The 15,532-nt window shown below is 46.2% G+C and overlaps 1 protein-coding gene across 1 annotated transcript; it reads right to left on the bottom strand.

Moving 5' to 3' along the window:
• Positions 1 to 220: 220 nt before the first annotated feature.
• On the bottom strand, positions 221 to 15,184 carry LOC121861672 (serine/threonine-protein kinase pim-1-like). Its single transcript, XM_042359567.1, has 4 exons — positions 14,809 to 15,184; positions 12,665 to 12,816; positions 3,918 to 4,124; positions 221 to 3,696 (listed from the first exon to the last, which is right to left on the bottom strand). Exons 1-4 carry the CDS (start codon positions 15,041 to 15,043, stop codon positions 3,184 to 3,186), a joined length of 1,107 nt encoding a protein of 368 aa, XP_042215501.1. The 5' UTR covers positions 15,044 to 15,184; the 3' UTR covers positions 221 to 3,183.
• Positions 15,185 to 15,532: the final 348 nt, after the last annotated feature.

The raw sequence follows: 15,532 nt of genomic DNA, 5'->3' as shown, positions 1-15,532 counted from the left end.
GCTTTGCTGCAGTGTTTCTAGTTGTATTGTTGCAGTTGTTTCTCGTGTTGTATTGTTGCAGCTGTTCTAGTGTTTGCAATAGTTGCAATGCTGTAGTATTTCCAATGCTTCTTACACTGCAATTGTTCTCAAGCTTCAATTTTCCTCCCGTCATACATTGAGTAATGACAGCATTCATATTGTTAACTTTGTTTATGAAAAATGTTAAAGAAAAGAGACGTTCAATTCTTTCGCTTTATTTACTTACAAAAATACGTCTTTTATGATTTCTTGTCAAACACAAATGTATGTCACCTAATGCCTCTCTCTCCCTCTCACACCCTGCCTTCTCTCACGCTCCTCAAAACCATCACCATTAACCCTCCACACTGACAAGTATTACATCTAGTTAAGCCAATAACAAGCCTCACCACTACAACATATTCTATGACCAATGGCACTCAACAGGATGACCTCAAGTTACATGGTAATTTTAACTAAGATTACAGTCTATCCTGTACTTAAATGACTTTAGCTACAACGTAATTTACAGAGTACTGTATCTTAAAGCCGTTCACGACCCTGAGAGGCGTGGACTACTGCTAGCCTCGAGAAGCACTCCAGAAGGCAGATGGCGTGTGACGGACTCGGCGACAGGACTCACATGGATACAATTATTATTCACAATTTGTGTCACCGCCAGAGTAACTTACCTACTTCTTTTTATACAAAACAAATTGGATTTAACTAAAATCAAAATGCGTGAAAGGGTCGTCCTCCAGATAACTCCGATGAACTTGTTCACAATTTACAACACATATTTTGTCTTTTCTTTGAGAACACAGCACATACAAGTCTCAACGAGTTGTCTTTTTGGCAATTGGACTGACATTTGCCACGTCTCCAAAGCTGTACAAAGTTGACATTTGACACGAAAACCACAAAATTCTTATTGCAAAAGCCCTTAATACTTCACCTATTACCTTCACATATTTAGAAAATTCTGCTCTACTGGACTATGACAAAGGAACCGACTTCAATGTCTTGGAGGTTAAAAATCATGAGAAAGGCTGGAAATGTTAACCTCAGAGACACGCCTGAAGCCACCCCCTTACCACAGCATATGAAGCACACATAACACAAGAGGTTAAGTCTCGGACACGCAGCGGTGATTATCGACCATATTCCTGTTTATTTTTTAAACAAAGATTTGTACGAAAAATAATATAAAATGCAACTGCATTCGTTGTACATATAAATGGAAGCTTTATATATGTAAGTATATTTTTTAATCCACAGGTTTATGAGTGGAATAACTTAAGAATGTTACCATCTCCTCCACTTGAGAGGATGTGAAGCTTTATGTAAACAGGAGACAGAAATGTTCCGCTGTGTTCCAGGACCATCACAATAAACCAGGTGACATGAGGACAGGACTTTGCATACAAAACACGACTTAAATAAAACATCTAATTCAATGTCTGGGAGTCTACGACCACCCTAGAAATTCCAAATACATCTTAGGACACCAAAATTGGACTAAAAAATTAGTACAAAATAATAGGTAATTACTAAACTTGGAGGCACATGAAAACATAACACATATAAAAACTACCAAATTCACCACGAGCGGAATCTCTCTACGATACATGACAAAAATATTTGTTTTTGTCCCAACTACTGTAACAGTGATGATGATGGTGTGGCAGCAATCATGACGACTTGGAGACAGACATAGGTTAAGGAGCGCTTGTGCACGTTAACTGAGAACTATCAAGGGAGCAGACTCCCACCTGACGACTACTGAAGGCGTTACAATGACATCCTTCAGTCTTCTCCAAGTAGGTTTGACGTCATTAAGAGTTCAGTGTAAATTTTTAGTTTTTAAAAATAATAGAATTTGTGGCTTTACCTCGAGAGTAAATTATAAAGAAAATTATTTTTAAACAAGGCCACTATGAAGAAACGTGCAGTATGGCCGCATCTTAAATTCGATTTTATATTTAACAAGAAATAAGAATTACAAATAAATGTAAAACAGAAATAACAAATCTTTTATATTTTAAATCTGCATCTGAAAATAAGCAACCAAAATGTGGAAGATTTATTTTTTTACAGAATCGGTGTCTTTCTGCCTCTCAACCCTAGATTTCATGTCCAAGGAGAAAATTAAACAAATAAAGGAAGTGAACCAACAAATAAGAATATCGTAATAAAACTACTTATTTTTTTTCAAATATTCTCTTTGGCCTCTGTTTTCCTTGCACTTGTTTTACAAGTACAGTAAGAGGTTAAGTTTCTCCAGGAGCATCTACCGGGGTGAGGGAAGCCCAGCACAACCGAACATCAATTTCGTGACATCTTTGGGATACGCTGTTTGTTTGTGAGGGAGCGGACGCAGGGGTCACAGGTCCAAGCAAATAGTACTACAAACATTTACTTTGTCCGACTTATGACTTTTTGATATCATACAGAACTTACACACTTGAGCAATGGCTTATGATCAAATCTGTACAAGGGGAGAATATATGTACACTATATACACGCTCATATAGTTCAAGCACCAAAATAAATTAAGTCCTTTACATTTTTACAAGGAAAGTCTGGACTCGTAACATAATAACCTTTGGTTTACAAGCCTGAAGCTCATTCAGAAGATAGCCGAGACTGCATTGTTTGGCATTGCGAGAGTGAGGGTGGTGGGCGTATGGGGTGGTGGTGACCAGAGCCACGCCGCCGCCCACCATGACTGCTGCTCCACCGCCGAGGATCACCACACCCTCACTGGTGTTACTGTGGCCTGGGCAGCAGTGGCTGGGTCAGGGGCAGGACGCCCCTGGGCGAGGTTGCAGGCAATAAATAGTTGTGCGGCCCAGGGCGGGCCGGGCCAGGCCGCACCATAAATACGGCCGGAGATCTTGAGTACCCCCGGCCAGGGACAACGCACCGCCAGGGTGCCGGCAAGGGGACTGTACATAGGCGCCGCCGTGATTTACATCCCCACAGTGAGAGGCGGACTTTACAAGCCCAAACTTTGGTATGAGGGATGATATGTGGCGCTGCCCACAAATCCAGATGGAGGCTGCTGCCCGCAGGTCAAGCCATGTGTGGCCACGGTGCTGGCGGCAGCCTGGCACGGGGCGTGAGGGCGGTGCTACAGGTGAGGTCGGGTGCAAGTTACAGCACCACTAGAGGGGGCCGCCATCAAAGCGACTCTTGGGATGAGGTGGAGCACTTATCAAGGGAGGTTTGGTCAGGGTGACGGATTCGTGTAGGCTGAGGGTTGGCTAGCCAAGGGTGCTGCAGGATACTGTCGAGGGAGGGCCGTTCCGTGGGCCGCACCCGCAAACACCACCTCACCAAGTGCTGGCAGTCCTCGCCTACCGTAGACCGAAACTGTACACGTGCCGCCACGATTTGCTCGTCGTGTTCAAATGGAATGTCTCCACACACGAGGTCGTAAAGAAGGATGCCCAACGACCACACGGTGGCTGGCACGCCCTCATACTGATTGTGTCTGATCCACTCAGGCGGTGAATACACCCGCGTCCCATCGAAGTCTGTGTAGCTTTTATCTGACAGGAGGGCGCCGGAGCCGAAGTCTATGAGTTTGAGCACCGCCCGCCCCTTGGAGTCGTACGTCACCAACAAATTTTCGTCCTTTATGTCACGGTGGATGACGCCAGCAGCATGACAGTCGCGAACGATGTCCACCACCTGAAGAATTAAAAATACACTGTTATCACTCGTGTATACACTCAGCCTATTGTGATATTTTAATAGACAATAAATACAGAGTTGAGACCATGACTTTTCAATTATCAGCAATAAAATATAAAACGTGTAATTAAGCTCCAGCGGTTCACATCACCAGTGACCTTCAATAACCCTAATATAAAATGAATCCCCATGACCTCTATAGGCCAAGTGTGCCTCACCTGTTTGAAGAGTGATCGTGCCTCGGCCTCTGGGATGACCTTGCGCTCTGTAATATAGTCAAAGAGGTCCTTGCAAGGCTCCGGCCGCTCGAACACCAGCAGGAAGGAGTCATCTCGCTCCAGCCAGTCCAAGAGCTTCACCACGTTAGGCACGTGTGTCACCCTTAACAGCAGGGCCACTTCTCGTGGAGCACGTCGACCTCCCACCTGCAACACAACAAACATAAGTTATATTAATAATCCTTCCTTCTGTGGCTTCAGAACACACACACACACACACACACACACACACACACACACTATATAAGGTGTCCTGACAAATGTTAAGAGTCGGCAACACAATACTTGAGCAACACAATGAGGAGGCCCCAGTACCCACCAGACAACAACCAGGGCCGTGCTGCTGCCCTGCCCCCGGGGCTCAAGGAGGCCACTGCCCCACACCACATTCCACACAAGGTCTCGCCCCCTTCCCTCCCTAACCCCCACAACGCCTCCCCTCCCTTACGCTACGGTACATTCTACCTGTTCGACCACACCCCTTCCCAGTCATACACTACACTTCAACACCCAGGCGGCGTCAACGGTACAACACCTAACAAGTTGGCCCATGTGTGTAATGCCCCCACCCCCTAATTCTCTGATGGGGTAGCAGCCAGAGAGAATACCGAGGGAGGCAGAAGGACAATGAACACAAAAACCTGGTGTGTGTGTGTGTGTGTGTGTGTGTGTGTGTGTGTGTGTGCGCGCGAGAGAGAGAGAGAGATCCCGTAACACCAGGCGCTGTAAACACTTCAGGTTTACCTTACGTAAGTAATAAAGAGACGAACTACACACGAACACCTCCCCAATACACACCGCCCTCCATCCCAACAATGTAGATACTGTACTAGCCTGAGCGTCCCACCAACAAAGCAGGTCATCCCACCCCATCCCACCCCCCTTACAAGACAGCAGGTGGAGGAGGAACAAGACAGACGAGTGGCGGGTGACGTGGATGTGTCCGACTGCCTGCTGGGGTGTTGTGCTTCACTGCCCACCCCGCTTGTGGTTGACGCCGCCTGCACACGCTAACACCACCAACTTCAAAATTATCTCCTCTCGTTCTTAATACAAGTCCCTTTCTGTCTACGTTTGTCTGCCATTGCCCGACTGTTTGCTGTCAATGGTTCTCTCTAGCTGCTACCTTACATGTGTCTCTCTAACATCAATTAGCCACCGATTAACTATACCGACCAGAGATATCCTATACACCGATCGACCTACATAATCTCTAGTTACCAACACTATGACGCGAAGTATGAACAGCACGATGGAAGGGGGAAGGACAGAAAGGATGACGAAGAGGGATACTACAGAAAACTTGACAAGTGATTAAAAAGATCCGATAATTACGATAAATTCTAACAAGAGGCAATAATAATAATCTCTCGTAAATTACACCTGTTCCTACCTTCCCCCCACAAGCACCCACATGAAACGCTCTCTTTAACTCTATCTGTAACGCCAGTGATAACATGGTAGGCCTATCAACCCAACCCCTCCCCCTAGCAGGCCTATTTGCGTTCCACAAGTAGATAAGATCTTGATAGGTGAAGGGGAGAGGGGGGGGGGGAATCGAAGCACCACATCCCTGACCTACATGACACACCTGTAATACCCGATGGAGGGGAGGGGGGGACACGGGGGGTGAGGTGGAGGGGGGGATAAGGAAAAGAGGGATGGAATGAGGGGAGGGAGAAGATATGGTGGGAAGGAGGGGGAGGAGAGGAAGGGGGAAGCGCAGCCGTCACGGACTGCAGCATCAGGAGGGAGCCGTTGGTCATCTGTGGTTTGGTCACTCACACACAGATGGGCGGGTGGATAGACATCAGACAATCATAAAGACGAGACAGATGGAAGGCCAGACAGACAGACACACCACACCACCCACATACCTTCAGCCCCCTCCTATAATGACGATCGTGGCCAGAATACACAAGTTTCCCCGCGTCAGTAAAAGAAGAAAAAAAATCACCAATCACAGGAGGCCTTAACCACCACAGTCTCATCAACCAATCGAGCTCTTTCGTGGTTTCGTAACTTTATCGATGTCATTTTGGGGTGACGAGGAGGTAGTGGGGTGACGGGGAGGGAGTGGGGTGACGGGGAGGGAGTGGGGTGACGGGATGGTGGTAGGCAGAAGGAATTCCCCGCTTCGTTCCTGGCCGCTTGTCTCCCGTTAACACCTGAACCACCTTACTACACACATCACCGACTCCTACTGTGCTTCCCTAACACTCCCGACAGGTGGCACTGTACCTTCACCACCCGCTAGCCTCACTAACATCAAACATGAAGTAACACCTAACAGATAAGGTCTAATTTAAAAACACTAGCTTTAAATAATACCTATATTAATTCAGTGACAAAAATAATACCATTTCTTGGGACACAAAAGTATGTTAAATGTCAACTGCACGTGTCTCATCTGTCAACACAAGACCTCACATTTAAACCTCAAAAAGGGTAAAGACTCGACAAGTGTCTATAACTCAGGTAACGCCTCCCCTTTAAAACATCACCCACCTAACACCCGTCATGTGTGCTGTCTCTAGATTCCAACATTAACATTCAGTACATAACACGAATTAAAACAAGTCGGGTGTACAGTTGACCAGGTAGCCTATCTATGACTCAAAGCTGGTCTCACTCAGATTACTGTTAAAACATCACACACGTCGAGGAGGAGAGGATTACCACGTTCCAGCATCGGTCAGTCACACCAACACCCTCTCCTCCTCCACCCCTCCCACGCCTTGGTATGTGTGTGGGTGGAGTGAGAGGTTGCTACGTGGGCAATGCAGGGCAGGGTTGCGTGGTGATATCGAGAGGTCACTGCGGGGTACCAAGGCGCGGATGGTACGCTCAGGTACCCAGCAACCTTGCCTAGCGTGGGAAGGGAGGAGGGGGTACCCACACTTAGGTATTCAGAATGACTACACAAAAGTCTCTCTCAGACAGGTGTTGAAATCACTACCTCAACACACCTGTACACACACAGACACACTGTTACCCATACACCCAGACGGCGAGGGAGGACCCAGACCTACGGGCATTCCTGAGAGCGCGACCTTAAAAGGGATGCCAGGAGGATATTGGCCGACGTATGGACATTCCTGAAGGAGACTACCTCCGTGCAGACATTCTTCAGGGGGTGGGCAGGAAAAGGGGGAGGGATTACTTGACCTACGTACGGACATTCCTGAAGGGGATAGGTAGGTGGGTGGGAGGAACTACGTCAACATGCCGGAGTGGCTATCATATCTCCCCCAGGTAACCACAAGGCTGTACCCCGTATAAGGCCCAGTGTGGCTGCAGCGTCCCACCAGAGTTCCCCAAACCCTCGCAAAAACTTAAAAACCACTAATCTCGACTTAAAAATTTCCGCGCGCTTCGTAAAACCTCCCTCCTAGCCTCCCCCTTCGTTTTAGCGCCCAGCAGCCCACGCCACCACCACTCTTAAAGGAGAGGGAGGAACACAGGCATAGGTGGATGGTTTAGGTAGGGCTGGGGGCCGCGATAAAAAAAAAAGGGTTCGTCTTGATACTGTGCTTCAGGTGTATGGCAGGTGATGGGACGTCGGGACCCCGATGAGCAACATCCAGGCGAGTGCTGAGGTTGGTAACAGGAGGAGGAATGGAAGGAAAGGGAAAGAATACAATAAAAGCGGTGTATAAAAAAATGGAAAATTTACTCCAGTTCATTAAGAAAAAAACCCGGGACTATAGAGGGCACTTTGGAGTCTCTCAATGAACTTCTAAAGTTTGTATCTGTTCATTTCACCTGTGTCGGCATCATCTGCAGGTAGGTGTGAGAGGGAGACCTGTAACGTGTGAGAGTTAGCAAGAAGCGTGAAGACTTCGACCAATGGAGGCACAACAGCCTCCCTCCCAAGATGATCAACTCACCCACAACATTCCTCCTCGTCGCTTCTCACCACATTCCTGTAGCGCCTCGCCACACACAAACAGGTTACAATAACTCCCGCTACAACACTGTAAACAAGATACACCCTCCTCACTGTTACGGGTGAAGATGCGCCTCCCCGTGTTACTGCATAAACAGGTCCAATGGATAGGCCCACAGCCACGCTGGCCACACAATAAACGCCTCAAGATTAACAACACAAATATATGTAGTTTAACAAATACCACTAACAGGCAGCTAAAGGTGTATGTAAACAAGCAACGGAGTGTAAACAAGAGAAACAGTCGAGGGAGTAAACAGGATGTTGGCACAAACAAGAACTGGATTAACCAGTTGGAGGACATAAACAGATGAACATGTAAACAAGGAGGAGGTGGATCAGGCAGGTGTGGGCATAATACCGCCCACCCAGCAGCAGGGAACACGAGGGCGGGGCAGCGGACATTCCAAACAATCCTATGGTCCGGCCACAAGTCAACCCTCAGTGCCGCCGCTACCCAACCCTGCTGAGGAACCGTGCGGGGAGGGAGCGAGTGTAGGGGGGGGGAGGGAGCGAGTGTAGGAGGGGGGAGGGAGCGAGTGTAGGTGGGGGGGAGGGAATGCAGAGAGAGGAAATCAACATGACGCCAGTTATAAGGCTACAGTCGCGTCCAAGTACTCTTAACTGTGCTAATTTGAAGCCCCTCTACCATACAATTGGCCCCTACTTCACCTACCCCCTTCCTCTACCCACTCTCTGTCCTGTCTACACCTACACAATGTCTCGCCTTTTAGAGCCCCTCCACCATGAGAAAAAGAAAGGTAGTCACATTTAAAACAATAACAATAGTATCTACATAATTGATCAAAAACGGCAAGGCAGTGTATGGTACTGTACCTATTGTCCCTTACACGTGTTTACATATTACCTGTATATTCATTATTGCCTGCCTATACCTACAATGTCACCTGTGTTTGTTGAAAAGAAGGTAAACAGACCCACGAGGTATGATTCATTTGCCAACACACACACCTCCTCCCCCCCGGATCCTCACTTCCTCCTCCCAACAAGCTGTGAGCCTAAGAGTCCATTCACACTGAACCACCACCCAAGTCGGGACTCTTAACAGATGCACCAACGCGCCGCTTCACCTCGGTCGTTACCCTAACGCTAACCCCCGCCCCTCCACCGGACGCGCCATCAACCAAGTCCCCACACACTACTTATTCTTATCTATCCACAAACATATCACTAATTGTCTATGATATCGTCCAGTAGCATATTATCTGTTACTACTATTACGGTCTCGTAAAAGTGTAGTAAACGTAAAAAGTATTTGGTACTTGTAGATTCGAGTGATGCTATTACGGGAAATAAAAAAATTTGCTCTCATGACGGCAACATTCACCCTCCCTCCCTCCCGCCAGGATCACCCCTACCACAACCCCCCCATCCTCTCCCCCTCGTAGTACTACAACCATCATCCTCCATCCCTAACTTTCCCGCCAAAACATCTACTTCCATTCATACCTCATAACATCAGCCAAAACAGTCCACCATTGGTACTGCCGAGGCCCTGGCTGATGTAAACAGTACTACAGATAATTAGGGAGAGGTGCGTTGTACCCCAAGGCGGGAGTCGAGTTAAAAATAGCACAGACAGCCACGCTCACACACACAGACCATGTGTGTGTGTGATGGTGAATGGTCGAGGGTGGGGAGAAGGAGAGGGTGGAGTGCGACCATACCAAGGCTGACCCACCCTTAGCAACTTACATCAAGGTCGAGACCCTCAGCAACCTAGAATTGGGTCGAGGGGGTGTAAGGGATATGACACCACTCTTAGCAACTTGACGTATGAGCGTTGTTGTGTTGGGTGTACCAAGACCAGTTAGCAGCACACTGAAGACCTGACACAGACACACGGTGAGGACCCAGAAGCAAGGGAGACAATAAACCCAGGACGATATAAAGGGAGACTCGCCCTTAACAACTCCCAGCAGTACGGGGGGTTCACATTACATTATGGATCAAAGGACATCTCAGGTTATGAACTCTTATATAGTGGACACCCTAACCCTCCACCTCACACCAACCTGGCCAGAACGCCTCGACATCTTTCCCTCACTCAACCACCCCCCCCCCGTATCTTCCCCTAATACAAACCCCACCCTTACACCCCCCCCCACACATACCCCACAACTCAACGTACTCTCTCCCTTCACCTACAACAATGGACAAACAGCAACATTTAAAACACCACCTCAAACAAAAACAAACAGCTCAAACACCTACAGCACAAACGGGATCATACCCCCCAACCTCCCTCTACCCGACGCGCGCCAGCAGGACCCACGCCGGAAGTGTCCTGTGATTCAATATTGAGTCTATTGGCTAATCACAAGACGGTTGACGGGACCCAGACGGAAACTATCTAGCTGGTGTGGGAGGGAGAGAAAGAAGGAAGAGGGGTGGGGGGAGAGGGACGGATAATAGTAAATTAACCAAGTGCGGAGAGAGAGAGAGATTAACCAACATGGGAAGGTAAAAGGGGGTAAGGGGAGATACAGGAACAGATGTAACCCACAAGAACTAGATTAAACAGTGGAAATACCCCCCACAACCCCAGCATTACTCCAGTTTATATTCTATGACGCACAACAATGGCTCACACGTGACTGCTTATACACCTGAAGCTCGACAATGCTGTAGTATATATAGGGTTATAAAACACACTAAAACACAACAATACTCTTAATGAATTTTAACACACACACCAAGATAAATAAACAACAAAACAACTACACTTAAACCCCGTATTATGACTTAAGACATATCCCTGAGAAACAATGTCTAAATATTATGATACAACCACCAACAAAACATACAGTAATCCAATGACTCATAATTGCTTGTAAAGAGTACACACACACACACACACACACAACCAAGCAGGATACCGACACGCAAGACACCCCCGAAATGCACACTGTCACGTCACTCGCCGACTGTACTGTAAACAAACAACTCGCCATGGTCACAGGTTTACAGGGTAGGCGTGTGTTTGTGATTAACGCCTTCCTCATGTCTCAACCAAGCTGGGACACTTGTACGTACACACATAAACACACTAATTAAGCACATGTAAAACACACAAAGTACACACACACTCACATATAACAAGAAAAAAATATTCTTATATACGAAATACACACACACCAAAGGCTACGCATAAAAATACACACACACACACACACACACACTCACACTCATGGAAACTCGCATAAATATTCATACAATGTCCCACACACACACACACACACCTACATAACATTAGTTAGAAGTCAATAAGTAAGAGCATAAACAAGGAGGGGAGCCGTTACTGAGAGACAACCAGGCGCCATTCAGCACTGCATCCCACACTACGTCACCAAGACACACACACACACAGCTTTGAACTAGAAAAGGAAAGACTCATCTGCTGTCGTGTCTGTCAATTGTTGTGTAATTACAGGTCAATGATCTTATTTCAGGCAGATTAGGATGTACCTGTACTTATTTACGTATCCTGCAGTTTATATAGTTTGCAGGTAGGTGTCTTCTGTTTACATTTGCCTCACTCACACACACATGTCACTTCCCTGGGAAGTTTTCATAGGAAGCCCCCCCCACACACACACATCCTCCATATCTGGCAAAGAACGCCGCTGACACTCCCAACAATCGACGCAGAGGAAGGGAGGTGGTGTTGGGGGGAGGAGTCGGCCTTGGGTTGGTGGGAGGATGGAGAGTCTTAGGAGGCAGGTGGGAGGGATGGTAAGTTTCAGGGAGGCCTAGGGTGAGTGAGGGGGAGGATGTAACCCCCTTTCCCCCCCACCAGGATGAATGCAGGGGCCGCGTCACCCCAGGTAGCCAGCCTTGTGCCGTGTCGTCTGCTCTACCCGACTCTTCACCTACGTCTCAAAAACATCCCCTCAAGTTGTCGGGCTTCACCGACGTCTGGATGGCTGCCGAAACTCCCGCCCTGACTCCTCCCCCCTCAAAACTGCGCTAAACCTCCGCTCCACGACCACCACTTCACTCACCCATTCAAGGACCCCAGGGGCTCCTCAAAAGCCACATTAAGTATGGAAAAAAGAAGGGTGGATGAGGCCCATCTTGGCGGGTGAGGTGGTGGAGGGCCGCCTACACCCACGCGTGTATGCGCGCCTCCCAGACCCTGGGACGAGACACACGTCGGCCCATATCGATCTCTGCACTCTCTCCAACCCCGCCACACTTCTCTCCCTTCCTCCCTCTTCCACCTATCAAAAAACATTCAAACATCCCCCTACATTACCACTCGACTGACTATACCCACCAAACCCAACCAGACCAGCGACCTGGAGACACGCACCAGGTGCGCAGGGCAGCACCAGCCTAATGCACGCGGTATGCAAGCCCACACCGTCCCCGGTGGCCTAGTTTCACGCCAGATGCAAATGTTTTGATGGACACCCACCCAGCTCTGCCCCATCCCTCCACCTTTATGGTTAAGCTACACACCTGCCCCGTACTTCACTTTAACACAGGTGACGATGACTTTCATAACTGAAAACCAGGTGTGACCTATATAAATTACCCTCGACACTCCGGTCATTTAAAGAACCTCACCTTTAGTAAATGTCACAACAAACACACCTGCAGATAATGTGAACCTATACACGTTTACCCGATGACAGGTTACACGACGAGTGAAGCATCACAGTAAGTTACCCACACAACCCCATATATCAAGATAAATAGGTAATGTACTCACCATTTCCCATGCTGTGATTTTGGCCTTGGCGACTTGTTTGATGGCTACAGGGGCGCCGTCTCTCACCCGCCAGCCGGAATACACGGTGCCGAAGCCGCCTTTGCCCAGGACTGGCCCCACCCGGTAAGTCTCGTCCAGGGGCCGCCCGCTCCCTGTGGGGGTTGAGAGGGGAAACTTTACACATGTGGAAAGAAAACATGCTATACCGTAAACTACATTATATTACCAATAACTCAAAATTTATTACAGTATGTATCCATAAAAAATCAATTATTTTCGAAAGTTGCAACACGAACATTGTGGATCAACAAACAAATCAAAGCCGAATAACTAGGGAGGTGTTACGTCACTATCGTCTGCGAGTTGTCGACCTAGCAACACAAGCCTAACCGAATCGAAATCCCCAAACCACAACAAATCCAATTGTATTTGTTGTCTCCAGTTTTGTGTTTTCCTTATACGGACAAACACCATGCGGTAAAAGCTATGAACATAATAAAACTCAAAGAAATTACAAAACAAACAACCGAGCCGACACATGTGCACGACCTACATATACAGTACACACACGGGTCAGCTGGGCGCACATGACAACTGCCGCACAACAAACAGGTTTAACACGTTACGTAATTCTCTTAAAAACAACACTGGTACCGTCGTCACAACATAAGTGTCACCTCAGCCATTCCTACCCACCTACCTAGGTTTTTTTCTCAGCACTGTGGAGTCAGCACCTTACAAGTACAGATACAAAAACACGTGTAGAATTTCCAAAACAAATAACAAGACCTCATATGCATATTACATAAACAATAAAACAATATAGGCATGAATAAACCAATAATTCAAAGTATAACAAACAAACGGGACAAACTCGTAACAGCTTTCAGAATTAGATAAAAATACCACTAATAAACGTATCTTCTTCAACAAACAAAATTACAACGGTCTACATATCACAAACTCCTTAACATGACACACACACACAACGTCCAACTCAACTGCCATATCACCTCAAGGTAAGCTCCTGACAAGTGCATCCTGGCCCCGACACACACACACACACATAACCGCCAACGTCTTTTTAAACCCATAATAAACACACCATTTCCTTACACAATCCACCAATAAGTTTCAATACCACTAACAGCACACATATATACAGTCTTCATGAATAAATATCAAATACATACATTCCAAGTAAGGCAACAGAGGCATTTAAACCACCGTTGGCTGGGAACAGGTTTTTACACACCATTTCTCTTCCCTTCAAAATCAAACGAGATTCTCAAAAATTCTAACAGACTTCAATATATCAAAGCTTGTTAAAATATCCATACAAGTTACTATATCACGCGTAGTTAAGACAATATAAAATAAAAGATTAAATATTTCTCGTTCGGCAACCTGAAGACTCGACCGTTGATGACAGTTGATGTGATAAGTTAAATTATAATGACATTCTTACTACTGTCATCTTGCCCTTGTGCGTCACCGTCTTAAATGATATAAATTTTGTCTGATACAGTAATTTGCCTTATCAATTTAAAAATCTATAACGATATTTAAAAAAATTGACTTACACACGTTAATTAAAAATGTTCAAGATATATCGGTTAAGTTACTACAGTTTATACATTACTTAAAACTTACAATTACGTCATTTACTTAATATAACTACTTCAAATGAGCTTACTTATAAAACTGGACCACCTTAGTAACACGTCCCCCCCTATAAGTAGCTAATAGATGGGGGGGGGGGTCATTAAGTCACAGGAATAATTACTTTAGTATCTATGTAATAAATGAGTTACAAGAATATAAACGACTTTAATACAAGCCCATAGCAACAATACTTAAGACACGTGGTTGGCCATGCTGAGAGACACCTAGACTTCACTGCTAAGTAATCCTGTAATATAATAATAGTCTAACTTACACTTAAACAAACTTAATTACTTAACACTTACACAACACTTGTAGACGCGTCCAATTAAACCAACTAAAACAACACGAAACCTGGGTATAAATTTGGTACCTAACAAACACAACTATCATTAAAACATAACCTCACAAGAACAACTTAATAACCCAGCAACATTTACTTAAAGAGTTTATAACAGAAATACTATGTGATGATTTACCTCTGCTTGGGAGTGTTACTGTGAGTCTCTGGGTGTTGTTGGAGGCAGTAGGCACGGTAGGTTTACTTGTGTTAGTAGTAGTAGTAGTAGTAGTAGTAATGGGTCCACACTTTGAGCACATTTTGCAAGTTGTTGTAGATTTATCGCAAAACACTGGTGGAGGAGTAACACTGCTAGACTGTGGTGCCATGCTTGCTATATGAGAAATCTTTGCAGAAACAATTACATCCACCATATTCCGTGATAATCATTCACTCCTGTTGGGGTTTGTTACAGTTAGCACGAGAGCAAAATCCAGTCTGGTGGAGATCCGAGCACAAGTTCACATCAGGTCCACTCACCACGAGCGCAAGAGTGTAACTGATGAATATATATGTTGGTAGCGCGGTCATGTCTACTTGGCTCTTAAAACACGGTATTCCTCCGCCACTACCACCCTAGAGTGTAGTCGAGCGTCCAATATTTTTAATTACAAGTAAAATGCTCTTACAAAATTCAAAAGCAGATGTTAATGTGTTGAATTATTAAATACAGTTACGAGTTTACCATTATTTCTATGGGATACGGTGCGCCAGACATGGGACTACTTTCTTCCTCTTCGTGAGCGTAATATTTACGTCTGGATCCGTGAGTGTATCCCACGGTTGGCCTGACGTCACTCACAAGAATTCAATACATTCAGGCGCGCAATGCCAACAACACTAGTGTTTTGATGATATATTAA

Source organism: Homarus americanus, unplaced genomic scaffold (genome assembly GCF_018991925.1).
Source record: "Homarus americanus isolate GMGI-L3 unplaced genomic scaffold, GMGI_Hamer_2.0 scaffold53854, whole genome shotgun sequence".
NCBI classification, from domain to species: Eukaryota; Metazoa; Arthropoda; class Malacostraca; order Decapoda; family Nephropidae; genus Homarus; species Homarus americanus.
The sequence above is the reverse complement of the archived record's forward strand: the minus strand, read 5'-3'. Positions and strand labels throughout refer to the sequence as shown.

Excerpts from the sequence above, each read along its gene's own strand:
- LOC121861672 (XM_042359567.1), bottom strand. The coding sequence starts at position 15,043 with ATGGTGGATGTAATTGTTTCTGCAAAGATTTCTCATATAGCAAGCATG. Across the intron at positions 4,125-12,664 it reads AAATCACAGCATGGGAAATG|GTGGGAGGTCGACGTGCTCC; the intron begins GTGAGTACATTA and ends GTTGTGTTGCAG. Across the intron at positions 3,697-3,917 it reads CACGATCACTCTTCAAACAG|GTGGTGGACATCGTTCGCGA; the intron begins GTGAGGCACACT and ends TTAATTCTTCAG.